We start from the raw sequence: 27,710 nt of genomic DNA, 5'->3' as shown, positions 1-27,710 counted from the left end.
TAATCCACATGAAAAGAAATTGGATTTTAGAACGATTAGTGGATACTTTATAGGTTATCCCGAAAAATCCAAAGGGTATAGGATTTACTGTCCTAACCATAGTACAAGAATTATAGAGACCGGTAATGTCAAATTCATTGAGAATGGTGAAACCAGTGGGAGTGATAAACCACAAAATGTGAAAATTCAAGAAGTTAGGGTGCAAGTCCCTTTACCCATGACTTCTAAGAAAATTGTTGTTCCTACAGTTGTCACACAGTTTAATAACAATGAACAACAAATTAATGATCAAATACTCCATAATGAAGTTATCACCACTGAACAAGTTGTAGAAGAACCACAAGGGATGACATTAAGGAGATCTCAAAGAGAAAGGAGATCTGCCATTCCGAATGATTATATGGTTTATCTACAAGAATTTGATTTTGATATAGGGACAAGAAAAGATCCGGTTTCTTTTAAACAAGCCATAGAAAGTATTGATTCTATTAAATGGATTGATGCCATGAAAGATGAGTTGAAATCAATGGATCAGAATGAAGTCTGGGATGTCGTTGATTTGCCCGAAGGTTGTAAGACAGTTGGGTGTAAGTGGGTCTTTAAGACCAAGCTCGACTCAAAGGGTAATGTTGAACGACATAAAGCCAGACTGGTGGCCAAAGGTTTCACTCAGAAAGGAGGCATTGATTATAAAGAGACCTTTTCTCCTGTATCTAAAAAGGACTCATTTAGAATTATTATGGCTTTGGTTGCACATTATGATTTAGAGTTGCACCAAATGGATGTAAAAACTGCTTTTCTGAATGGGAGTTTAGATGAAGAAGTCTATATGGACCAGCCCGAAGGTTTTCCATTAAAGGAAAAAGAACACATGGTTTGCAAATTAAAGAAGTCAATATATGGTCTTAAACAAGCTTCCCGACAATGGTATCGCAAGTTCAATGATACCATCATTTCCTTCGGTTTTAAGGAAAACACTGTTGATCGGTGTATATACCTGAAGGTCAGTGGGAGCAAGTTTATCTTTTTGGTCCTATATGTTGATGACATATTGCTTGCCAGTAGTGATCTTGGCTTATTGTATGAAACTAAGGTTTTTCTCTCAAAGAACTTTGAAATGAAAGATATGAATGAGGCAACCTACGTGATAGGCATTGAAATATTTCGTGATCGATCACGTGGATTGTTAGGGTTGTCTCAAAAGGCATATATAGACAGAGTTCTAGAGAGATTTGGTATGGAGAATTGTTCAGCCAGTGTTGTTCCAATTCAGAAAGGGGATAAATTTAGTCTCATGCAATGCCCACAGAATGAATTGGAACGTAAGTAGATGGAAAATATACCTTATGCTTCTGCAGTTGGTAGCTTGATGTACGCTCAGACCTGTACCAGACCGGACATCAGTTTTGCAGTTGGAATGCTAGGAAGATACCAAAGTAATCCAGGGATGGATCACTGGAAAGCTGCAAAGAAGGTGATGAGATACTTGCAAGGAACAAAGAATTACATGCTTACATATAGAAAGTCAGATAGCCTTGAGGTGATTGGCTATTCGGATTCAGACTTTGCTGGATGTGTGGATAGTAGAAAGTCAACGTTTGGCTATTTGTTCCTATTAGCTGGAGGAGCAATCTCATGGAAAAGTGCCAAACAGACAAGCACTGCTTCGTCCACCATGGAAGCAGAATTTGTGGCATGCTTTGAGGCCACGGTTCATAGTTTGTGGCTGCGTAACTTTATCTCGGGACTTGGGGTTGTCGACTCTATTGCCAGGCCGCTGAGAATCTTTTGTGACAATACTGCAGCCGTCCATTTCTCCAGAAACGACAAATATTCTAATGGTGCCAAGCACATTGAGCTTAAATATTTTGTTGTCAAGGAGGAAGTTCAGAAACAAAATGTGTCTATAGAAAATATGAGGACAGAGCTCATGATTGCAGATCCTTTAACAAAAGGTTTACAACCGAAGACTTTTAAAGAGCATGTTGAAAGAATGGGTCTTAGTTGTAATCCATGATATTAGTTGAGGATTGTATTATGTTTATTTCTTTGACACTTAGATATAATTGATTATGTTTCTGTTTTTCCTGTTCTTCAAATATATGTACATGTATGGGTTTGAATGTATGATTACAGGAATTGTCTTTGACAAAGACATAATGTTTGACCATTAAAGATACTTCTCATTTATGGACTATGGTTAAATAATTTGCTAGTGTTGTGGTACTTGGAAGGAACTGTGTCATTATATTGATGTGGAACCGCCTTGACTCGCATTAGTAAGTTGTTTAATTATGGTATTATGATGACCCAAGTGACTATATATGGATTAGAATGATGCGCGCCTAATGTTTATATCATTTCTAACTAAAGTATGGTCATATGGGTCAAGTGGGAGAATGTTGGGTTTTGACCCACATGACCACATCGTGGTCAGTTACAATCCCGTGAGAAGTGGACGCATTATCCTTGATGGTAGGATAACATAACGGGTCTCACCCTCTGCCTAGTAAGTGAACACAGAAAAAGGACTCCATCGCCTGGGTGTTCGAACAGGGGCCAAGAGGGAGATACGAACAAAGATTTGATCATCCAGAAAGAAAGGAAGCTTTAAGCAATCAGTCTATCAATGGATCCAGGTATGCTTTGCTTCTTAAAGTTTGGTTCTATTATGATCCTCTATAAAGATGTTTTTACATGCAGAACTGAGAGCCCATGTTTTGCTCTTCCTGTTGGGAATTCAGACCTCAGCATCACACCTGGAAGCAGCAGATAGTTATGAGTATTCAACTATCATCCATGTTCTGCAAAGAAAAAAAAAAGATACTGTGTCATAATATTATGATATTCAGAGAGTCATCTAGATTTGCAATTCGGGATATACTTGAAACATTAAGAACGACGATCCATGTCTAAAACATTCCTCGCAGAAGTTTTAAGAATGCTCTAAAAGATATATGTTATCTTTACAGTATAATTCTAGAGTTGTTGATTGATCATATCGGATCAAGTTGAAAAGGTAATGATATGGTGGTTGCACAGCATGTTGACATCCTGCCGATGCAAATAAGAAGTCACTAAAATATCATTAACAGATTATGCATATCAACAGATCATGAGTCTGCTTCTAGCTAACTGGATGTTGCTTATATTCTGTATGCGAGTCATCTTTTGCTTTATGAGTTACAGAGGGGTAGGGGTTGTATCTTTCGCTTGAAAGAATGATTCACCCACCTTTGCGTGAATCTGCCAATGGATCGCACAAACGTCGCTTTGAGAGCTGTGTGGGTTGCGATGAGACGGACGACATCTCAAAAGAAGATCAATCATTCTTTCGTGTGAAATATACAACCCGAACCTGTTAGAGGGTGCTATAAAGGAATTAAGCCTTTATTGGAACAAACCAGCAAGAAGAACTCATATAACCTTAGGCTGTCGTAATGTATAACTATTCCTACCAAAACGATAAGAGGAATATGTTATACCATACCAGGTGCCTTGTTGCAATGTCCAAGCATACCTGTTAGCCACGTCAAACAGCATGATACCAACACCATAATTGACGTTGTTAGATTTCCTCTCATGTCTACTGAAACCATTCATGAAGGCATCAAACAAACGTAAGATTGCACCATTAAATTCATGATGCAAAGACAATATGAGCCTTTTTTTGGATGAATTAACTCCTATGGAATGAACTGGAAATACTGAGAAATTAAACTAAAGAAGAAATAAAGAACAAATACATGTAATTTTGTTGATGATATATCATGTACTTAACCAACACAGCCTGAATGAAGTTTGATGGTAATTTTTTTGTTGATGGAAAATTGTGTCTGATGGTTAAACTCTTCAATAGCAAACAACTGAACTCCCACCAACCAATATGGTAGGAAAAGTAATTCATACAGTTTTCCAATAGACTTGTAGATTGACTAATTTTTAAACTCATACAATGAATGCTGCTGATTGCAAGACTTATTTGAACCAATGAACAGCATGCATATCTTCTATTAACAAATTCTATTCCGTACAGAATGCTTATGATACTGTCTTCATCTCTAAATTATCTACGCTGTGGTGAAGCTAACAAAATAGCAGACAATGTTCTTGGGATCCGTAGTTCACTCGCCGCAGATGAAGATTTGACTGTAACATAGTGCACCAAAAGGGTAAATAGGCCAAAAAATTCAAAGCTCGAGCTCTGGACTGTTTTTTGGAAGAGAGCCTTCTGTTTCTTTCATGTCTGAGTTTGCTGATCTCAGATGTGCGAGCTTCTTACTGAACTTTAGTCTTTTCTGTGTGATAGCAATAGAGACGTCATTTGGGAAGAGGTCATGGAGGATGAAAGCATGGATAATGGTGGATACGAGCAGAGCTGTTACTGTGAAGGTAGCGATTGCGGAGAGTCCAACAGAAAATGACCGAGTTAATATATTTGTCACTGCGACTGAGTAACTAATGGTAGCAACTGAAGCGCTAGTCATTGGAAAAGTGTATGCCCACCATGCCAGTGAAAACCTATTGAAACAAAATAATGTAAGAAACCATAAATAAGAGGATAGAAAGCAGTAAATAACCAAAGCAAATTCTTGAGAGAGAGAGAGACCTGAAACCTCGGAAAAAGTTAATTCGCACAGCCTGCAAATACACAAGAAAATAAGTTAGATGACAATCTTCTAAGAAGTCCCTACTGATAATTCGGACCGATGCATAGATTTATTGGCTTTCCCATGTTTGGACCGGTGGAACCAAAGCATAAAGCACTATCTGCTGCATAATTCTCAAGCCATGGTCTGGAATCATGGTTAAAGACTCTGCAGACTCGGATTTGAAGAGCATCATTTGAATCTTTTACAAACTGATTCTGATCTCGATAGAAGGAATAATGTAATGGTCCTTCCCTATTAAGCCTTCTAAAGCAAATGAACCAACATATTTAAAGGAAAATATTAATGCACTAACTTGCATGAGTCGCTAAGGATTCAACAGAGAGACTCTTACCAGAGAGGCATAGAGGAACATGGCAATAAAGTAAGCTATCCTTGGTCCGTAATCAAAGTCACCACGAATCTTTGCCCATGCCACGCAAGCAACACTGGGTGCTGCTACAAATAAGAAAAAAACTGGGTGAAGCTCCCTTGGGAGGGTTTCAGTAGTAGGAAGCCTCTGGTACAGAGTTACAAACAGTACTGTATAGTGAGCCAATCCAACAGCAAAGAAGAAGATAGGTCCTTCTTTAAGTCCCATAGATGCGCCAAGCAATGCGCCCACAAAGTTGCCCACGATCGATAAATGGTTTGATGGATTTGCCACCTTTGAGAGCCTTCTTTGGCCCCCGGACATCCATTGGCCATAAATTTTGAGCTCAAGGCAAAATATTGGAGCCATAAGGACATACCAGAGAGCAGCATGAAGGTTTACTGCAACTGATGGTGGCACACCAAGTGCCAAGAAAAGGCCCGCTATCCAGGGAGCAAAGAAGAAGTTGATACGGACCGGATGGTAGTACTCTCGTCGAACCGCTTCAAAGTAAAAGATGATTTTCAGAGAGTAAATGAGGGATACAGTGCCTATCACTGCAAGTGATATACACCAAAGCACGAGATTCACTGTCAAGTTCACATGTAGAAAACTCATGGATGGAGATGTAGCTAAGGTCTTCCAGAGGATAGCTTGGCTGCTTACACCAAGGCACATACCAAAGGCAGATATTGGGAAGCGAAGAAGAAAAGGCCACTTCTGGTCCTCAGGAAGAACTGATACCTCTGATGCCTGCAGGGCATGGCACAAGTTAATTATGACTAATGTTGCTGAAATAAATAAAAGAACAACCAGAAGCAAGGACTCTTGGGGAAAAGAAGAACTCATTCATTGCTATTCAACCTTAAGAAACAGGGGGTTGCTTGAGAGGAAGAAAAAGCACTAGGAAGCCATTGAGAAGTGATTGACGTATGCTTATTGCAAGACTGACATCAAACAGCTGTATATCCGAGAATATTATCTTATACAAAATAAAACCTGCATATATCACTTTCTTTTTAATGTTTAGATTCACAAAATGAACTGAGGGATGGTCTTTTATATTCTGTTAATGATGAAAAGGCGGCACTGATGGACAGAAACTTTAATAGAGAAGCAATAGTAACAGCTAGAATATGGTGTGTCCGGGAGGTTGCATAGTAATGCATACCCTTAAAGTGTCTAATTCAGGCCCTTCTAAGGCATCGAAGTAGCGTTCTACTGCTGGCACAGCCTCGATTTCCATAATATCTGACTCATTAGCCTCCACATCTGGTTCCTGCAGCTTTCCACGTAAGTTGGATAACTGCCTTTCCAGTCTTCCAGACCATGTTTTGAAAGAATCAAAGTGTTTGTCCCTCGAACTATAGCTTCTTGGCAACCTTTGCTGATCCTCGAATGGACCGTTAAATTTTCCCACTGCAGCTGTCTTGTCATATGAACTTCCCGCTGGTATGGACTTAGAATGGAACATCCCCAGTTTTGCTGGTCCTGAGTTGCTAGTTGTAGAGTCTGAAGGTTGATTTGGTTGTTCATCAATGGCAGCCGATCCAACATTATCCCCAAATAAAAGTTTTATAGCTTCTCCAATACTTATTCCAGGAGCAGAAGCAGGCAAGCTGATAGAGATCGAATTTGACTGATGGCACTGATTTGCTTGAGCTGGCAAATGCAGCGGAGGTAATTTGATCGCGTTGGCCTGATTAGGTATTTTAGGAGTTTCCGATCCCTGAATTGAAGCCACTGTGAGTTTGATGGGCCAAAACATAAACTTGATAATTAGTAAAAAGTTGGGGAGAGGAACTAACCCGGTTCCTTCTCTCCATCCTCTTCTCCAAAACAAATGACAAGTTAAATAACACAAGCACAAACTATTATAAATAGGCACAACAACACTGGAGTTCATATTTTATAACTATGGATTTGCACAAGCATGTACAATTACAATTAAATAGGCATAAAGGCAAACGCCAACTTTGGGATATACCTTTGGGTAGAAACAGAATAACAGTACAGAGAGACAGTGTCAAGCTTAGCATCAGAAAGTTATTTTGGTGATGTGAAGTCGTGAAGACATGTGCAACTAACAATGTGGATCGATATTAAGTATTAGCGGCTTAGCAAATTGTCAGAAAGAATTCATTGAGATGTCATAGAAATTTAGACAGAAAACATGGGAGAGAACAATTAGAAGAATATGGAGACTTATGCGACTGCTCGCTGAAAGAAAATAACCTACTTTTTCAACAGCTGCATCTTCTTGAGGATAGGGAAGGGTAACCGACTGAGTTCCAGTGCACTCAACACTTTCAAAACCAGCAATTGTCTTGGATGCATCACACGTTAGAATATATGGAAGTTCTTCAGGGAACCCTTGCTTTGTTGAAAGCTCGACTTGGAGATCTTTGTTTTCCATTGGATATGATAATTCCTACACCACACACACAAACAAAGTTAAGGCATTGAAACATTTTTTTCATCCGGGCATCATCCATTTCTTCCAATTTATACGAAGCTTGTCCTCACCTGTCTCCAAAACCAAAACTTCCCGTGCTAGCCGAAGAATTTTAGGTCCATTACCTACCTAGCTCGAGTATGGTTAACAACCTGATTGGGTCTCTACAAACCTTGTTCTCCACTGGTTATATCCCTGAACCAACGACCATCACCAACTCCAAAATATTATTTTTACAAAAACCATAGACAAATCAAAACAACAACTACAACAACATTTATTATATTCTGATCTACCAGAAACAGAGAGACCTTACTACAAACACAACACATGCCATTAACTAAATACCTGAAATGGTTTCCTTTACGAGCATATGAAGACACGAATAAAATTATATCATCTCTCTGTTTTGTTCGGGCAGCTGACAGAAGTACAATGAAGGCAACGATAACCAGCGAACACAAGAGAGCGTTCGATCCACTCCGCAGCAACGTAAGAGAAGAAGAAACGGAACACCGCGACTGTTTGACTGTCGTCGGTATCGTCTTACTCTTCCCCCAATGCGGAAGGATGGACGGCGCCGCCGCCTGTCTTCCAACCCGTCGCCATTGCTCTCCGCTTTCATGGAGAAGCGGAGAGCTTTTTATTTGTTTCCGAACTTCAACCGGGAGCAAGGATAAGGTAAGGGGAAGAGACAGGAGCGAAGCTTTAGGCCTAGCTCAAGCTCGGTCGGTGCACCATGTAAACAAATTGACTTCATGCCGGCAATCACGACCATTAATTTATTGCTCTCACTGCATGCGTCGGCGTCGCATGCATGCTACCAATCACGACCATTAATTTTTATAATAATGCATCAAAATACGTGCTTGATAAATGAGGCTTATAAAAATTGGCGGTCATTATTGGTTGCATGGGCAGATGGTGCATCTAGGCAACAATTTCTCTCTGTACGTACTTTATTTTGAACATGCGTATATAATTTGAAGGTGTCGACTTATTTTGCTTTTTGTCTTTTGGTTTCTGAGATAACTATTTCTCCCTGAATGAATTATAATCTGCAGATATTCTCTTATCAAAATAAATATTTTTGAAGTTAAACTATAATATTAACTTTTTTTTATTAATTATATTATTATACCTGTTACGGGGGAAATAAGCCGCCATGCCCCACGTGACCGGCACGCGCGCCCAGGAAGACTACGGCTGCCCTTTGATCCAGCAATCCGACCCCGAGTCGGACATCCTCGGCTCCGCAGCCCGACCCCGAGTCGGCTGCCCTTTGATCCAGCGCTCCGACCCCGAGTCGGACGTCCTCGGCTCCGCAGCCCGACCCCGAGTCGGCTGCCCTTTGATCCAGCAATCCGACCCCAAGTCGGATATCCTCGGCTCCGCAGCCCGACCCCGAGTCGGCTGCCCCTTGATCCAGCGCTCCGACCCCGAGTCGGAGATCTCTTGATAACGACAGGCTATTCCCCAGAGGCACGCCGCGGCCTCCTGCTCCACTACTCCCTGCAACGGCTGTATCCGATGCTGCTCCACGATCTCCTGCATCAGCCGTACAAAGCGGAGCCCCACTATGCCCTGACGTGGCCGTACCCGGTGCTGCTCCACGACGCCCTGTAACGGCCATGTCAGTGGCCACACCATCGTGCCCCACGATAACGAACCCCCCTGAGAGACCCCCCAGCCAGGTATATATGCGGCTGGGGGGAGAAAGGGGGGGGGGTGAGCAATATCTCCCAGAGCACTCTCTTACTTGCGATTATCACCTCTCCTCCTCCTCCAATCTCCTCTGACTTGACCGTCGGAGGGCCATCACCACCCTGGTGGTGGTGCAAGGCTTGTTTGCAGGTTTCTTGGCGGAAGGTGGAGCGCAACCAACACCAACCAAGACAACTCAGACGGAACCCCGTTCACACCGCAGTGCCAATCGTTCTCGGTTTGGACCACCAGCAACAGTTGGCGCTAGAGGAAGGGCCGAATCTTAGAACGATCGTAATGGCACGGCGAGGTGGTCGTGGAGCTTCCAATGCTTCCGGTCGCGGAGCCTCTCGTGCCTCCGGCCGAGAGGCTGCTGCGTCCCCAACGCACTCTCAGCAGCACTCCACCGCCCCTTCTCCCATTCAGACGGTCGAAGCTGCTCAGTTCGACCAGCTAGCCCAGCAGGTTCGCACCCTCGCGGAGGCAGTGCAGAATCTGCAGGGTGTGATCTCTCGGGTGCCGCAACGGGCTCAGGAGCCGCTGCCCCCCGAGCACTCGCCTCTTCCTCACAACCCGCGCTCCTTCCTCTCCCATGGAGAGGAGCGCCGGCGCGAGGAGGATTCTCGAGTGCGGTCCATTCTGCCATGACCTTCTCATCGGAGCTGTGCGGGGTACGAGAGGCGGACCCGGGCGCGTTCTCAGACACCCCAGTCCTCGAGGGGCCCGCACTCCAGTCGGTCCCCCTCGCGCCGCTCCTTGTCCCCCACCCACCGGTCGCGCTCCCTGGACCGGCGGGTGGACGATCTCCACAGACAACTCCAGGTCCTGAAGGGCCACTCCAAAGATCCCTTCGCTGACTTGGAGATCTCCTCCCAGCCGGCGCTTGCCTCGAGGATCCTGCGGACCCCGAACCCGCCGGGGTTCAAAATGCCGGCGATCGAACCCTACGACGGGGCGGCGGACCCGCGGGACCACGTGGAGAGTTTCAGGACTCTTATGCTCCTCCATGGAGCATCGGATCCGCTCCTCTGCAAGGCCTTCCCGGCGACCCTCCGTGGCCCGGCAAGGGCATGGTTCGCCGGCCTGGAGGCTAACTCCATCCAGTCCTTCGACCAGTTCACCCGCTTCTTCATCAGCCATTTCGCCGTCAGTAGCAGGCGGCGACTGGTCTCCGACTCCCTCTTTGATGTCCGGCAAAACGAGGGAGAAAGCCTGCGGGATTATCTCACCCGCTTCAACAAGGCTACACTGGAGGTCCGGAACCTGAGCCAGGAAGTGGCTCTCTCAGCCCTGAAGCGTGGCTTCCGGAAGGGCAGACTCACCTTCTCCCTGGACAAACGCCTGCCGCGGAGCTTCCCGGAGCTGTTATCTCGGGCAAACCAGTATGCAGACGCCGAGGAGGCAGCCTCCCACCGGAACAAGGAGGCCGCCGAGGTCCCTCTAAAGCCCGGGAAGAAAAGGCGAAAAGAGGCACCCCAGAGGAGGAGCCCGACGCCTCAACGCCGGCGCAGAAGCCCGTCACCAGCAAGGAACCACGGCGCCACACGCCCTCGTTCTCCGCACCGACGCTTCAACCGGTACACCCCACTCCTGGCCCCCCGGGCCCAGATCCTCATGGAGGTCAAGGGGCGGGAGGACCTCCCGGTCCCGAGGCAGATGAAGAAGATCCCTGGGAGGAGGCCTTCTCGGGCGTACTGTGAGTACCACCGAGACCACGGCCACAATACCGAAGACTGCTTCCAGCTTCGGGACGAGATCGAGGCTCTCATTCGCCGAGGGTGTCTCGGTCGATATGTAAACGACCGACGTCCCCCGGCAGACCCGCGTCCGGCCGACCCGGCCCCTCAGGAGCCTCGGGAGCAGAATCGACCCGTTGCGGGAGTGATCCACACCATCACTGGGGGCTGCTCTCGGCCCGTGAGGAACGCAGGGGGCTCGGCGGAAGCATCAGGAGTGGCCATCGCGAAGAGGCAGCGGGTCGGAAATGTAATCGCTTTTTGTGATGAAGATGTAAAGGGGGTTCAGACTCCCCACGATGACGCCATGGTGATCTCTCTCACTATGGCGAACTATGATGTAAGGCGTGTTCTTGTGGATAGTGGAAGCTCAGCTGATATTTTGTATTACGAGGCCTTCCAAAAGATGAGCTTGTCCCGACAATTGTTGCACAAAACATCCACCCCCCTCATAGGATTCACTGGAGACGCTATCTCGGCCGAAGGTGTCATTGAGCTGCCTGTGACTGCGGGCGTTGCACCCGCAGAAGCCACGGTGCGACTCGGGTTCTTGGTCGTCCGTGTCCCCTCGGCCTACAACGCTATCCTCGGACGACCCGGACTGAACGCCCTTCGCGCGGTGGTTTCTACCTACCATTTGCTCATGCGGTTCCCCACGGCGGCCGGGATTGGAGAGGTCCGAGGTGACCAACCAACCGCACGGCAGTGTTTCCTAGCAACTCTCAAAGGGAAGAAGCCCATGGAGGCCCTAAGCGTCGAGTCCCTTGACGCCAGAGACGAAGTGGCCTTGCGGCACGGGGAGCTGGCCGAGGGCGTAATCGAAGTTCCCCTCGAAGAAGGCCGCCCGGACCGCACGGTCCGGGTCGGTGCCAACCTCGACTTGGAAGCTCGGCTCCGGTTAGTGGAATTCCTCCGAGCCAATGCTGATGTGTTTGCCTGGTCGGCGGCCGATGTACCTGGGATCGACCCGGAGGTCATTTCTCACGCCCTCAACGTCGACCCGACCCACCGACCAGTAAAGCAAAAGAAGAGACACTGTGCCCCGGATCGGATCCGGGTGGTCGACCAGGAGGTAGACAAACTCTTGGAGGCAGGTTTCATAAGGGAAGTGAGCTACCCCGAGTGGCTGGCAAACGTCGTACTTGTCCGGAAGGCGAGCGGGGAGTGGAGGATGTGCGTCGACTACACCGACCTGAACAAGGCGTGCCCCAAGGATAGCTTTCCGCTTCCGCGAATAGACCAACTGGTCGACGCGACTTCCGGATATCAGCTGCTGTCTTTCATGGACGCCTTCTCCGGCTACAACCAAATAATGATGGCTCCACAGGACGAGGAGAAAACGGCCTTCATAACAGACAGGGGGCTGTACTGTTACAAGGTAATGCCCTTCGGTCTGAAGAACGCTGGCGCTACTTACCAGCGCCTCGTCAATAAAATCTTCAAGGAGCAGATCGGCCGGAACATGGAGGTGTACGTGGACGATATGCTGGTAAAGAGCCGCCATGCGGATCAGCACATTGCGGATCTGGAGGAGACCTTCGCCACCTTGCGGAAGTTTCGTATGAAGCTAAACCCAGCGAAGTGCGCCTTTGGTGCTTCGGCCGGGAGGTTCCTCGGCTTCATTGTCAACCAGCGGGGGATCGAGGCCAACCCGGACAAAATCAAGGCCATCCAAGATATGTCCCCTCCGACCAAAGTGAAGGAGGTTCAGGAGCTCGCTGGGAGGGTCGCCGCGCTCGGACGATTTGTGGCAAAATCGGCCGAACGCTGCCAACCGTTCTTCAAGGTGTTGAAGCGCCCGAAAGACTTCCTCTGGACGGCTGAATGTCAAGTGGCGTTCGACCAGCTCAAGGAGTACATGGCGTCTCCTCCCCTGCTGTCCAAGCCGCAAGAGGGGGAGATGCTCTACCTTTACCTGGCGGTCTCCCCAACCGCAGTCAGCGCAGTACTGGTTCGGGAAGAGGCAAAACTTCAGAAGCCCGTATACTACACCAGCCGAGTCCTCCGGGATGCCGAGACGCGGTACACGAAGGCTGAAAAGATCGCCTTCGCGCTGCTGACTGCGACCAGGAGGCTTCGCCCCTATTTCCAGGCTCATTCTGTCACCCTTTTGACCGATCAACCACTGCGGCAGATCCTCAGCAATCCTGAGAATGCGGGACGGCTGGTGAAGTGGGCAGTAGAACTTGGTGAGTTCGACATCCGCTACCAGCCCCGGCCCGCCATCAAGGCCCAGGTGCTCGCGGACTTTCTCGCTGAGTGCACTGTGCAGGAGGCGGAACCTAGGCCGCCGGAAACACCCAGCCTCGATCTCCCGATCTGGACGCTCCACATTGACGGGTCGTCGAACCCTGAAGGTGGAGGGGCTGGGCTGGTCCTTACCAATCCCGATGGAGTGATAGCCGAGTATGCCTTGAGGTTCGGATTTCCAGTGACCAACAATGAGGCGGAGTACGAGGCCCTAGTCACGGGACTCAAACTCGCCAAGGAGCTCGGCATCCGGCGTCTGAAGGTCTTCACCGACTCCCAGCTGGTGGTCGGGCAGGTTCGAGGGGAGTTGGAGGCACGGAGCCCGACCATGCAGAGCTACGTCCGGAAGGTGCAAGCACTCATTCCCGACCTCGGCAGTATTGACATTCAGCAGGTCCCAAGGAGCGAAAATGCTAGGGCCGACAGGTTGTCCCGCTTGGTGGGCGCTGAGGCACACAACTTGTCAAGGGCGATATACCTGGAGACCCTAGATGCCCCGAGCATCGGCGAGGCTGAAGCGGTAATGGCAATTGATCCGGAACCATCTTGGATGGACCCGCTGGTAGCTTACCTCGCCGAAGGGATCCTCCCCGAAGATGAAGATCAAGCTCGGCGACTTGTTATGAAGTCCGCCCACTACGTACTCTACGAAGGGAGGCTGTATCGGACCTCGTTCACCGCCCCCCTCTTAAGGTGCCTCCGCCCTTCGGAAGCGGCTTACGCCCTCAGCGAAGTCCACAAAGGCATCTGCGGATCGCACCTGGGGGCTAGGTCCCTGGCACATAAGATCATGAGGCAAGGCTACTATTGGCCGACCTTATTGGAAGACTCAAAGGATCACGTACGGAAATGCGACGCCTGCCAGCGCCACGCCAACATCCAGAGAGTCCCCTCTGTTCCCTTGGCGCCAATCACCGCCCCCTGGCCCTTTGCACAGTGGGGAATGGATATCCTCGGACCATTCCCCATCGCTTCGGCCCAGCGGAAATTTTTGATTGTCGCCATCGACTACTTCACCAAGTGGGTGGAGGCAGAGCCACTGGCCACCATCACGGAGGCGCAAGTCCGGAAGTTCGTAAAGAAGAACATCATTGTCCGATTTGGGGTACCTCGGGTCCTCATCTCGGATAACGGTCGACAGTTTGATAACAAGCATTTTCGAGACTTCTGCGAGGAGTTCGGGATCGAACATCGGTTCACGTCCGTGTCGCATCCCCAAACCAACGGCGAGGCCGAGGTCACAAATCGGACAATCCTCCAAGGTATCAAAGCGCGGATCGGACGGACGGGGCAAGCTTGGGTCGAGGAACTCGAGAATGTCCTTTGGGCGTATCGGACCACGCATCGGACTCCTACCAGGGAGACGCCTTTCAGCCTAACCTATGGCACGGAAGCCGTTGTCCCCGTAGAGCTCGGACTTCCCTCACCTCGGGTAGCCGCACACCGACCCGAGGCCAACTCGGAGCAACTCCGAGGGAACCTGGATCTCTTGGAAGAAGCAAGGGAAATGGCGCAGGTTCGGATGGCAATGTATCAGCGGAGGGTGGCCCGATATTACAACTCCAAAGTCCGACCGAAGCTTTTCAGAATTGGAGATCTGGTGCTGAGGCGAGCTAAGGCATCTCAACCTACGGAAGGTGGGAAGCTAGCGCCGAATTGGGAAGGCCCGTATAAAGTTCGTTGGGTAAACCGACCTGGCTCCTACCAGTTGGAAGCCCTAGATGGCCGAGAAATTCCAAGGGGCTGGAATTCCGCTAACCTGCGGATGTATTACCAGTAGAACAACAAGGCCAGAAAGACAATTTGAAAAGGTGCAACACTTTTCATTTCAATAATTTCTGGTTACAATGGCGTGCTCGTGTGATTACAAGGAATTCCCAGAGGGGAATTAGGGAGTAAAGAAAGCAAAGAAGAGGTGGAGAATCCGTGGAGCTGAGGACCGAGGATCCCAAACCCTCAACCCAAAGCAGCTGCAATCCCACCGGAAGTGGGTGCTTCTAACCGGAGGCGCCATCCAGCACCTCACCAAAAAGACGAGGAGCCGCCGCAGAAGAAGCTCCCGCTGCCCCCAGGGGAACGCCGCCTCCAAAGGATATTCCCATCCTCCCCAGTGGTAGGAAAGAGAAGGAATTCGAGGGGGAAGAGCATATGGAGGCGCGGTCCCGGACTGAGCGTCTGGTGCAGAGCTCAATCGGGAGGCTGAACTTCAAGGAGGGGAGATGTGATCCCGGATGAAACGCCTAGAGCGGAGTTCCGCCGGGAAGACCCTCCTTGTTGATCCCAGATGAAACGGCTAGTTGGCTGAAGTCGCAAGGGGAGCGCCTCCCCTTTCCTTCAACAGGAGTCTCTCAGTCATATGCCAAGGAGGAGGTCCGCGATCCATGGCAACCTGAACAGCTCCGGCTTGGCAAACTCCATCGTACCTGCACCTGTATTTATAGCCAAACTGCGGCCCCCTGGTCGTTCCGATGCGGGTGGCTCCAATAAATGCAGGCGCATTGAAACCGGAGCCGTTCCGGCTCCCGAGGCGTATCTCCCCGCGATTTCCTAAGCGTCATTCTCCTTAAACCGCATTCTTTGTGCAGGACAATCCGGGTGTCATGTACCCCTAGGTCCACATATCTCCGCTCGCGCCCGGGCCGTATCCTCCTCGAAGAACCCGCGTATCGCGGCCGCTCAACTAACACTCCTCGCAAGCAGCAGCTGGCGATCCGATTTCCCAGGTAACGCATTAATTAGCGTTTAATGCCCTTCTCGTGTTCCCCCAGGCAACGCTTAGAGAAAAGGAGAAACATGATCGCGGCTGGCCACGGAGAAACCCCGTCGGGCAGCGAGCGACAAGCGCACGACCAGCGAGCAGAATTTCCCGAGGCTCGGCCCTCGGATGCTTGGCTAGCCCGATGATCATCCCGGGAGCAGACTAGCCGGAAGCCCCGACCGGTCGCCTCGGCTTGCGCCAGCCTTGGCCGACCAACGAGTGGAATGTCCCGAGGCTCGGCCCTCGGATGCCAGGCTAACCCGATGATCATCCCGGGAGCAGACTAGCCTGAAGCCCCGACCGGTCGCCTCGGCTTGCGCCAGCCTTGGCCGACCAACGAGCGGAATGTCCCGAGGCTCGGCCCTCGGATGCCAGGCTAACCCGATGATCATCCCGGGAGCAGACTAGCCTGAAGCCCCGACCGGTCGCCTCGGCTTGCGCCAGCCTTGGCCGACCAACAAGCGGAATGTCCCGAGGCTCGGCCCTCGGATGCCAGGCTAACCCGATGATCATCCCGGGAGCAGACTAGCCTGAAGCCCCGACCGGTCGCCTCGGCTTGCGCCAGCCTTGGCCGACCAACGAGCGGAATGTCCCGAGGCTCGGCCCTCGGATGCCAGGCTAACCCGACGATCATTCCGGGAGCAGACTAGCCTGAAGCCCCGACCGGTCGCCTCGGCTCGCGCCAGCCTTGGCCGACCAACGAGTGGAATTTCCTGAGGCTTGACAACCCTCGGATGCCAGGCTAACCCGACGATCATCCCGGGAGCAGACTAGCCTGAAGCCCCGACCGGTCGCCTCGGCTTGCGCCAGCCTTGGCCGACCAACGAGCGGAATTTTCTGAGGCTTGACGGCCCTCGGATGCCTGGCTAGCCCGATGATCATCCCGGGAGCAGACTAGCCGGAAGCCCCGACCGGTCGCCTCGGCTTGCGCCAGCCTTGGCCGACCAACGAGTGGAAGGTCCCGAGGCTCGGCCCTCGGATGCCAGGCTAACCCGATGACCATCCCGGGAGCAGACTAGCCTGAAGCCCCGACCAGTTGCCTCGGCATGCGCCAGCCTTGGTCGACCAACGAGTGGAATTTCCTGAGGCCTAACCCTCGGATGCCCGGCTTAGCGCCGGAAGAATTTCCTGAGGCCTAACCCTCGGATGCCTGGCTTAGCGCCGGAAGAATTTCCTGAGGCCTAACCCTCGGATGCCTGGCTTAGCGCCGGAAGAGTTTCCTGAGGCCTAACCCTCGGATGCCTGGCTTAGCGCCGGAAGAGTTTTCTGAGGCCTAACCCTCGGATGCCTGGCTTAGCGCCGGAAGAATTTCCTGAGGCCTAACCCTCGGATGCCTGGCTTAGCGCCGGAAGAATTTCCTGAGGCCTAACCCTCGGATGCCTGGCTTAGCGCCGGAAGAGTTTCCTGAGGCCTAACCCTCGGATGTCTGGCTTAGCGCCGGAAGAATTTCCTGAGGCCTAACCCTCGGATGCCTGGCTTAGCGCCGGAAGAATTTCCTGAGGCCTAACCCTCGGATGCCTGGCTTAGCGCCGGAAGAATTTCCTGGGGCCTAACCCTCGGATGCCTGGCTTAGCGCCGGAAGAATTTCCTGAGGCCTAACCCTCGGATGCCTGGCTTAGCGCCGGAAGAGTTTCCTGAGGCCTAACCCTCGGATGCCTGGCTTAGCGCCGGAAGAATTTCCTGGGGCCTAACCCTCGGATGCCTCGCTTAGCGCCGGAAGAATTTCCTGAGGCCTAACCCTCGGATGCCTGGCTTAGCGCCGGAAGAATTTCCTGAGGCCTAACCCTCGGATGCCTGGCTTAGCGCCGGAAGAATTTTCCGAGGCCTAACCCTCGGATGCCTGGCTTAGCGCCGGAAGAATTTCCTGAGGCCCAACCCTCGGATGCCTGGCTTAGCGCCGGAAGAGTTTCCTGAGGCCTAACCCTCGGATGCCTGGCTTAGCGCCGGAAGAATTTCCCGAGGCCTAACCCTCGGATGCCTGGCTTAGCGCCGGAAGAATTTCCTGAGGCCCAACCTTCGGATGCCTGGCTTAGCGCCGGAAGAGTTTCCTGAGGCCTAACCCTCGGATGCCTGGCCTAGCGCCGGAAGAATTTCGGGAGCCAGGAGTCAGCAAGACGCTACCGAGAGTTAAAAGAAAAAGAAGGACGAAGGCGAGATGAAGAAACATTCAACTTGCATTAATTTTCATTGTTTCAGGGCCGAGGCCCATACAATTTGGCAAAACGCCGGTATACAAAAAAAAAGAAGACAACGAAAGGTACAAGAGGTCAGCTTGGAGGAACTCCCGGGTCGGGAACGTCGGGCTCGTCCGCAGGAGGTAGGGAAGCAGCAGGAGAACCAACAGGCAATGGCGCCGGAGAGGAGTCGAGAAGGGAGATCTCGCTCAGGTCAACTTCGGGGTACTTAGCCGACACCCTTGCCAGGCCCTCCTCGAAGCCTAAGACAAAGGCTTCGGCCCCCGCGTCCGACGCGTCACGGACAAACTCGTCGGACTGACGATAGGTCTGTACTGCCTCCGACATATCATGAGCGAACTCGGCGGACTGGCGATAAGCCTCTACCGCCTGACGCCCGATTTCCGCACTCCTCTCGGCCAGCGCCGCCTCTGCCCGCTCCATAATCTGGGCTTTCGCCTCCAAGACCTTCGCCACAATCCGGCCTTCCGCCTCGGTGGAGACCCTCAGCAGCTCAGCCCGAGCCTCCTTGTGCTTCGCTTCGGCAGCAATGCGAGCAGCCTCAGCCTCCGTCAGGCGCGAATGAAGCTCCTGATCGCTCGCACGGGACTTCTCCAAGGCCGACTCCAATTCGCCCAGCTTAGCTTCAAGAGACCGGGTTCGGTTGCGGGCGTTGTCGGCTGACCGCTGGGCCTTCTCCCACCTCTCCCGGTAGTCGGCAGCCTTCCGGGACTGCTTCTCGGCCCGCTCATCCGCCTTCTTGACCTCGCCCTCGAGACCCGAGGCAACCTTGAGCTGCTCCTGAGCCTCCAACAGTTGCTTCTCGAGGGCAGCAAAGCCGAGTGCCCGCTCTTCGGCCTCCCGGAACCTCGCCTCGAAGTCCCCGGTCGTCCTGCCTGCCACAGCCTGGCCTCCCTTTTCCACTGCTTTCAGCCGGTCCTCGGCCTTCGCCAGAAGCCCCGCCTGTTCCTTGTAGCACTCCTCCAGACGGATCATGTACTGGGCGAGCTAAGAAATAGGAAAAATAAGGGAGTCAGGCGGAGAACAACAGAGCCAATAAATGGTGAAAAGCGGCCAGAAGAACACTCACCGACATGAGACAGACACAGCTGGCAGCCCCAACGTCAGAGACCTCCAACTCCCGGACCCGCCGACGGTCCTTCTCCAGCAGCACTGTTTCGATGAGATTTCGGGCACCATCGGTAGTGAAGGCAGACCCCGATTTCTCCCCAGAGCCGGACGGTGGTTCTGCAGCCTTACCCCTATCCATCGCCTGGGGAAGAGTCCGGCCGATCGCGCTCGGGGCGGGGGTCACCCCAGGAATTGATAGGGTCCCGCTCGGTCGGGGCCTCGGCGCGTCCCTCCTCGAGTCATCAGGAGCCGACCGAGTCGAAGGCCGGGTCGGGGACCGATCACGTCCGACCCGTCCGTCTCGGGCAGGCTCGGATGATACCTCCGGAGTAGCGGCAATCTTACCACCGGAGGGCTGATACAGCGTCAGCTGCCGGTCCGTGCCCACGACGTCTCCCTGATCGGTGGGCCCGGACTCGTCGGTCGGCGTCGGAGGCACCTCCTTACGGGACTTCTTCGCCGGTGGGGCCCCGCTCGGAAGAGCTCGTTTCCTCCTCTGGGCTGCTTCCAGCAGGGACGCCCTACCAACAGCCTTTGTCTTCACCGACCGCATGACGTCGTCGATCTCTGCAAAAAGGACGGGATAGTCGGAGACGGAGAAACCAAAGGAAAGAACGGGACGAAAGAAGGGAAAAAGTCAAGAAAGAATCGGTGGCGGACTCACGGTCGGTGGGGACCGAGCTCAGACCGACATTCACCAAAGTATCCTCGGAAATAAGGCGGGCCACCGGAGGGAGCTGGCCCTCGGCAACCAACCCCTTCAAGGCGGCCAAGCCATCGGACTCCTCCCTTGACAGTCTCGATAGGCCGATCGGAGACTTCATCGGGGTCTCCCAGGTCGCCCTGATTTCCCAAGAGGGATCTGCATCAACAAAAAAGAAGCGCTCCTTCCATTTGTGAACGGAGGTAGGAGCCTCCTTGACAAGGCCGCATCCTCGCCGCGCTGCGAAGCACCACCACCCTTTGTCCTGGGGGTGGCCGCTCAGGCTGTAGAACTCCCAAAAAACATTCAGGGTGGCGGGGATCTCGTGCATACGGCAGAGAACCTGGAAGACCGTCAGGGCCCGCCACGAGTTCGGCACCAGTTGCGTCGGTGCCACTCTTAAACCCCGTAGCACCTGCATGACCAAGTCCGAAGGGGGAAAGCGGAACCCGGCCTGGAGAATGCCCTCATTGATGGCGATCTTCCCTGGAGGAGGATGGGACATCCTCTCCTCAGGCCCCGGGAGCGTGGCGTTGCAGGCCTCGGGAAGGTGGTACCGAGCCACGAGTCTGTCTAAGTCTGTGGCGACCAACTCCGACTTAATTTGGTCTGCTCTCACTTCGCCCATTCCTAATGGCCAATAAACCTACGGTCAGGACGGGGACAGGAAGGGGGGAAAGACCGGAGCGACTGGAGTACACTAGTATAAGAGGGGAAAGTATGGAGAGCCCTAAGTAGAAGAATGGGGAAAACTCACCGGAAAAGAGGTAAGAACGGCTCCGAGAGCGCCAAAGGAGAAACAAGTGAACAGTCCGACGGCAGCAACAGCTGCGCAAAGGGGAAACTTGAAAATATCTGTAAAGAAGAAGACGGACGGGGAAAGGCCCCCGATTAAATAGGCGGAAAGGCAAGTGACGCCTCGATGACGCCAGAGGATGCCTGGCTGCCGAAGGGTCGCTCGCGCCCCAAAGGCGAATCGACACCATTAAGGAAGGATGTCCGCCGAAATCCTCAGACTGCCAGGTCAGCAATAACCGCCATACGCCATAAAAAGGGCGGGGAGCTCGAAGCGCGCGCGCCTCTCCGAGGAACGACGGCAATCCCGAAACATCACTCCCTTCACCTGTTCCCCTTCTGGTTCCAGGCTCGGAAGTGGGGGGCTACTGTTACGGGGGAAATAAGCCGCCATGCCCCACGTGACCGGCACGCGCGCCCAGGAAGACTACGGCTGCCCTTTGATCCAGCAATCCGACCCCGAGTCGGACATCCTCGGCTCCGCAGCCCGACCCCGAGTCGGCTGCCCTTTGATCCAGCGCTCCGACCCCGAGTCGGACGTCCTCGGCTCCGCAGCCCGACCCCGAGTCGGCTGCCCTTTGATCCAGCAATCCGACCCCGAGTCGGATATCCTCGGCTCCGCAGCCCGACCCCGAGTCGGCTGCCCCTTGATCCAGCGCTCCGACCCCGAGTCGGAGATCTCTTGATAACGACAGGCTATTCCCCAGAGGCACGCCGCGGCCTCCTGCTCCACTACTCCCTGCAACGGCTGTATCCGATGCTGCTCCACGATCTCCTGCATCAGCCGTACAAAGCGGAGCCCCACTATGCCCTGACGTGGCCGTACCCGGTGCTGCTCCACGACGCCCTGTAACGGCCATGTCAGTGGCCACACCATCGTACCCCACGATAACGAACCCCCCTGAGAGACCCCCCAGCCAGGTATATATGCGGCTGGGGGGAGAAAGGGGGGGTGAGCAATATCTCCCAGAGCACTCTCTTACTTGCGATTATCACCTCTCCTCCTCCTCCAATCTCCTCTGACTTGACCGTCGGAGGGCCATCACCACCCTGGTGGTGGTGCAAGGCTTGTTTGCAGGTTTCTTGGCGGAAGGTGGAGCGCAACCAACACCAACCAAGACAACTCAGACGGAACCCCGTTCACACCGCAGTGCCAATCGTTCTCGGTTTGGACCACCAGCAACAATACCTATAAAAGCAAACGTATACTGTACGTACCTTCCTACTGAATAAATTCAATCTCCTTAAATAAATATAAAAATAATTTTATTTATTTATACTTTAGCTTAAATGAGAAGCATAAGCATATATACCATTAGTTCTGCTCGGTTAAGCTTTTTTTTTCCCTTTAAATTTCCTCAAACACCAGCAATTAACGCAGGAACAGCTCCTTCAGCTTTTTTTTTTCGCTTTGAAAAAAAGGGGGGGGGGGGGGGGGGCAAAAATGGCCGGGTGTAATATAATTAAAGGCCAGGAGAATGTTTGATGCGGGCAAAAATGCCCGTGTGTTGGGCACCTCGGCTGATTTTACTCATACCCTCCCCACCCATGGACCCGGCTCGGTTATTCCTCTGGGCTTCGGCACGAATACCACGTGTGAGTACGTCACACCTGGCACCACCGAAGCTACCAGCAGAGCTATACGCCCTTCCAGACCTCGTGTCCGAGTAGAGAGCATCCGGTCTCCACAATTTAATCGACGCCTGTGCATTTCGAACTTAGAACTACTTGGTTAGAAGTAAGACCACGCTCCCATTGGGCTACCATCTCAGTGGCACAGCTCCTTCAGCTTTTAGGGCTATAAAATTTAAAGAAAAAGATCTTTGGCCTGGGAATAACTCTGACTAAATGCTAGAATTTTTTCAAGCAGAACTTGATGACTGGTCCTATGTGGACCAGACTCTAATAAAAAAAAAATCTCACTGACCAATTTATTTTTTTTTGGTCAAATTGGTATTTTATATAGCTCTAAAATGGGTACAGTCAGCTAAGTCAAAAAAAAAAATGATGTAAGAAAAAAGGAACATCAGCAGCTCTAGTTCGAATAAACTCTCCAAAGTGCCGAGCAATAAAGGAGGTAATTCAATCTGCAGCTCTATTTATCTTCCGAAATACATGTGCTACATGGAATGACTTTACCTTCTTAACCTCCAATCCATCAAGTACTTTTTTTTTTTTTATTTTTTAATCTCCTACGCCAGCATACACGTCTGATCTGGTGATGGATGGAGAAGGGATGGATTGGAAATTAAAAAACCAGTCCACATCCTCTTATTCGTCCACATGGTTCCACAGAAGAACTGCATATTAAAAAGATCTTTTTTGCTACTTCCTCGTCCATTATTTTATTATTATATATTATTGTCGTGGATTCATTAATTGAACCAGCATGGTCGACCACGGTGAAATTTGACAAATAATAGTGACGTTACCAATAACCTAACACTTTCACTAAGCTTAGAACCAATATTTGACACATTAGTATCCCCAAAAACCAGAGAAACAACAAGCTTATTCCCTGCCAGCCTCACAAGATCTTGGCCGGAGCAAAGAAAAGCGCGAGTCCACTGGTATCAGACACTGTCCATCCCTAATTTGCATGGCTTTCGACGCAGAAGGAGAGCCAACATACGTTCGCCAGTAGGATACCCCATTCCAGCTTTTGCTTGGATATCCTTGGCTCCTAAACCCTAATACAGCCCTGCGGATGGATAATAAATCCAATCCGCCACGGCGTGCGGGATCGTTTAGTCTTGTATCAGTTGTGTGCAAAAAAAAACTCAAGCATGACCAAGAACCAAAATTTAATGATGTCTTCAGATTGTTTTATTGGATGAGATCCTGACTGTTATAATAGTATCAAAGAGAATCTAGTTTATGACTCATATGAACTAAAAGACACTACAAAATGGAGCTGATTTGGAATTGATCATGAATGGATCATGGCATTTATAATTTAATTTTGATTGGATTTAGATTTTACTTTGGTGAAAACGTCAAGGTCTTAGCCAAAAGATTGCGTGAGGACACATGTGGCTATGTATTTAGTCTCTGGTGAATTATGCGTTGGAGAGATCTTGAGTGCTTATATAGACTATATGTTGGTACTCATATAGATCAAGAAGCCTAAAAAAGAATTCAATTTATGACTCATATGGATTAAGAGACGCTACAAAATGGAGCCAGTTTGGAATCGATAATGAATGGATCATAGTATTTATTATTGAATTTGATTGGATTTAGATCCTTACTTTAGTGAAAAAGTCAAGACTTAAGCAAGAGAATGCATGAGAACATATGCGGACATATATTTAGTCTTACATGGATTATGCATTAGAGAGTTCTTGAGTATTTATATAGATTATTTGGGCACTTATATGGGCCAAAAAGCCTAAATAATACATTCCAGCAAATCTATTTAGAGGAGATCATAGATTGTTATAAACCGCGATGTAAAAATATGAAGCCTCATTCCAAGTACAATCAAAATATACTTATTCCGAGATCAATGAAAGATATCTATGAATATTTTCGAGCTACAGAGATGTAATTCTTACCCTTTCGAAGGAGAACTGGTTCCTTCTGGAATATCCAACGCTATATACTCGGTGGTCAGAGCTATCCTTGAGGCAAGATAAGGCCACGAGGGTTTGTTATTCCCGGGTTTCTCAGTGTTTCTCACGAACGAGGAGCAGGTGCTGAGGAGAAACCATGCACAATAATGGACGAGGTTTGAACCACCCCTTCACTCTTGAGACACAACCTACGTGCTCTTCCATGTGTTGCATTTATAGGCAGCTGAGAAAAATTCAAGCATAACGGGTACTGCCAATCGGACTGCGACAAATGGAACTCCCTTTGCGACACCACTGACGCATCTATTTACTATTTGTCAAGGCTTAACCTTGAAAAACCTAACAAGTAGGACCCATTGGGTGTTAGCAAGTCAAAGAATGCCACATCAGTACAACTACATATGAAATCACATGTTCCAGAGTTCAACAAACATTTTCCTTGATAAGTTGGGAGCATGCATGCCCTGTGTTTACTCTCTTTCAATCTCCATCAACATGATAGTTTAGTTAGCGTAAAGCTACGATCATCTTGCAAGCTTTTGATTAAATCCACAGAGAACGATGCTTTTTTCTCTTTTTTTTAATGAAGATGGAGAGCAATGTTTTGAAGGGGACATCGATCGATCCTTGCTTGCGAGCGCCCACAAAAGTCAAATGCAATAGGTAAATTGGCTTGAAGTGTATATATATATATATATATATATATATATATATATGTTACTTTCAAATGAGATATAGTGTATATACGTACATTTAGCAGTTCCTCTTTTAGAGAGAATACTACTTAATCTTCAAGTAAGAGATGAGCATTCATTTTTATCCTTATATTCCCAGAGGTGGAAAGCCAATGCTGACCGTCTGACTACATCAAAGCAGTAGTTTTGGTAGAAGGCAGCTCATAGAGCACTGTGTCATACCACCTCCGGCAACACCTAATCTTTCACACCATTTTTCCAGTCTAACATGCCGGTAGGCATAGATGACAACGACAACTGGATGTGAATGAATTGAGAAGTCATGCACATGCATTAAATACTTATCTTGGGTCGTTCATATTTTTCAATCTTTGCAATTTGTATAGATATTTATTCAGAAAGAAAAATTAAAGTTAGTAACCATCTTTCATTAGGAAAATGAAGGAAGAGATACGTATTTAAGAGATACAAGGAAGAACGGGATTACTAATGTTAATGTCGTTGCACCAACAGTAATTATTTCCTTTTATTCTATCTCGTCTTTTAGAATTACCTCGAGGTTGAGCGTCAAAACTTCTCACTGGCTATGATGATGCATTGCACCGCCATCCATGGAAATCCTTTGGTTCTCTAAAGAGTTGTTTATTGACTTCACAAATTGATTTAGGAAGAGTACAAGATGATATAAGCATGGAGCTGAAAATGATGGCATCCGTGCTTGATTTGGCTGGCACCAGTTCTATTGCAAATTGGCTGGCTATCATCTATCATGTCTTTGCACTCAAATGAAGAACACTTCCATGTTGTATATTGGAGAACTACATTTACAAATATTGCAGTTTCAGCATGACATAACGGTCCTATTATGTCTTTACACCATAAGCGGAATATACCTGAAAATGAAAAATATATAGATATTCTTTTTTCTTCTAGATATAAACTAAGCGCACGGGCAAACCACAACCGTGAAACAATACTCAAGCTGCAAGCAGGGATCACTTTTATGGAACTAAATTCTACATAAATATATATCTATGCCTTCAAAGTTCCAGGACATATATGAATTAATTTTGCAAAAAGGTGGCATCTTGTCGTTGGCTTTAGCAGACATCTTCGATCAGATGCAGGTTGTAGAACCATTACGCCACCTTAAACAAGATTACTTATAAAATAATATGTTAGAACTATCAAAATAATAATAATAATATGTTAGAGGACCCCACCTAACTTAAAGACAGGACCGAGGCTGGTGCCAAATTTCTGGTCCCCAAACTATAACTATAGCCATGCACGAAACATGGTCCTCGATTCCAAGCATCAACAGTAAATGACGAGAGAGAGTATCACAAGGACTTCGTAAAAGACTCCTAAATGATGCATGAAAAATGAGGAAAACGCTCACAGTACTAGGTTGGAAAAACAAACGAAGAAGCTGTAGAAGAAGTCGCGACGATAACAACAATATATTAAAGACTCCAAACGCCAATTCACGCATACCATTTGACTTTATAAACTAAAGTTGTCCGAGGGCTGCTACCAGAAATCCAGTCCCATTTGAAACACCGTAATGGGGTAAAGAAAGAATTAAGAAGTAAAAACACGACGATGAAAGATTGAAGAACTTGAAAGTGAAGCTATTGGATGAAATTTAGAATGTCAAAGCTAGCTCGTGTGCAGGATATATTTTGATGCAACACGCAAGCCACCGGAAGACATTTAATATATGGATGCGACACGCAAGCTTCGGCTTGCAGGACTGATGCCAGTTGGACTTGGTAGACTCCGCCACGAATCGAGAAGACTTAAAGGCACCCTATTTGCCAAGGAAACAAGATATACGTGCCAAATTTGGTCCAAGATGCGTCGCAAAATGTTTGACGAGATGGCTAACAAGGAGGCGAGAGGAAGAAGAGGAGGAGATGAGACCAGCGAAGAGCATTCACACGATATCAGCTGGGATGGGACCCAAGAGTACCGTGGGGTTTTCTAGCCAACCGGAGGGTGAAGAGATGAAGTGGGGCAGGGTCCGTATGACGCCCAACCCACCGGCCGAAGTGGGCGGGGCCGGCTTTTCGGTCATATACCACGGGCGGCCCAAGTGGTTGGTGTGGGTCGTGTGGGATGACCGGCCTACTTGCTTCCCTAAGCGTCTCTTTTTTTTTTCTCCTACTCTAATATAGGTGTAGCCAGCAGAATCAAGAGCTACAATCTGGCACAAATGTGAGAGCACCCTGATATGGCCAACGGACTTTTTCGAGTACTGCGCAATATAGGATGTGATCCAGTTTGCGGCTCTATTCACCTTCCGATATACATACACTACCTGAAAGGCGTTATAGTTTTGCTAGATGGATGTTGCATAGCAAGGAACTTCCATCCGCCCTCCACCTCTTCTTTCATATCTAGTCGATCACTATGATCGAATCTTCCTCAAAGATGATGCGCTTAGCCCGCCCTCCATCTCGCTCTGGGCAGCAGAGCTTATTTAGATGGATAAAGGGATGGAGCCTGAGTTAGTAGGTGAGATTGGGTCCGAAAACACGTAAAAGATGCTGCCATTTCTCTAGCAGATCCGCAATGTAGGTATAAGCACCTAACTCCTCTTAAATATTTGGTTTTATGTTATATTTTCCAATGTTTTTTTGGTGCCAGCAAAGATGTTTGTCGGTGACAAGACTAGATGAGCAGCTAGGAGAGATCGTCCAATAATGT

At 49.6% G+C, this 27,710-nt stretch overlaps 2 protein-coding genes across 5 annotated transcripts; one reads left to right on the top strand and one right to left on the bottom strand.

Moving 5' to 3' along the window:
* Positions 1-1,330: 1,330 nt before the first annotated feature.
* On the top strand, positions 1,331-2,017 carry LOC149752931 (secreted RxLR effector protein 161-like). The gene has a single exon (XM_089925671.1). The coding sequence runs from the start codon at positions 1,331-1,333 to the stop codon at positions 2,015-2,017; it is 687 nt and encodes a 228-aa protein (XP_089781797.1).
* Positions 2,018-3,837: 1,820 nt separating this feature from the next.
* On the bottom strand, positions 3,838-24,505 carry LOC103709015 (S-type anion channel SLAH2-like). 4 transcript variants are annotated; one of them, XM_089925600.1, is made up of 8 exons: positions 7,826-8,378; positions 7,549-7,672; positions 7,262-7,453; positions 6,194-6,851; positions 5,703-5,775; positions 5,005-5,579; positions 4,610-4,641; positions 3,838-4,521 (listed from the first exon to the last, which is right to left on the bottom strand). In XM_089925600.1, the coding sequence occupies exons 3-8, from the start codon at positions 7,357-7,359 to the stop codon at positions 4,191-4,193; spliced, it is 1,767 nt and encodes a 588-aa protein (XP_089781726.1). In that variant the 5' UTR covers positions 7,360-7,453; positions 7,549-7,672; positions 7,826-8,378; the 3' UTR covers positions 3,838-4,190. The 4 variants fall into 4 exon arrangements, with proteins under 4 accessions (XP_089781726.1, XP_088561084.2, XP_088561085.2 ...); XM_088704958.2 differs by having other exon boundaries at positions 5,005-5,775; positions 6,194-6,751; positions 6,831-6,851; positions 7,826-8,376; XM_088704959.2 differs by lacking the exon at positions 7,826-8,378 and adding an exon at positions 24,286-24,505 and having other exon boundaries at positions 5,005-5,775.
* Between the last annotated feature and the right edge of the window lie 3,205 nt (positions 24,506-27,710).

This window comes from Phoenix dactylifera, chromosome 9 (assembly GCF_051530095.1).
Source record: "Phoenix dactylifera cultivar Ajwa chromosome 9, Ajwa_hap1_PhDact_Kaust_v1.1, whole genome shotgun sequence".
Lineage (NCBI taxonomy): Eukaryota > Viridiplantae > Streptophyta > Magnoliopsida > Arecales > Arecaceae > Phoenix > Phoenix dactylifera.
This window is presented reverse-complemented; position numbering and strand designations above follow the sequence as displayed.

Coding starts and splice junctions, on each gene's coding strand:
- LOC149752931 (XM_089925671.1), top strand. CDS start 1,331: ATGGAAAATATACCTTATGCTTCTGCAGTTGGTAGCTTGATGTACGCT.
- LOC103709015 (XM_088704959.2), bottom strand. CDS start 7,359: ATGCATCCAAGACAATTGCTGGTTTTGAAAGTGTTGAGTGCACTGGAA. Junction 5,776..6,193: donor CTGAATTAGACACTTTAAGG/GTATGCATTACT, acceptor CATGCCCTGCAG/GCATCAGAGGTATCAGTTCT. Junction 4,642..5,004: donor TGTTCCTCTATGCCTCTCTG/GTAAGAGTCTCT, acceptor GTGTATTTGCAG/GCTGTGCGAATTAACTTTTT.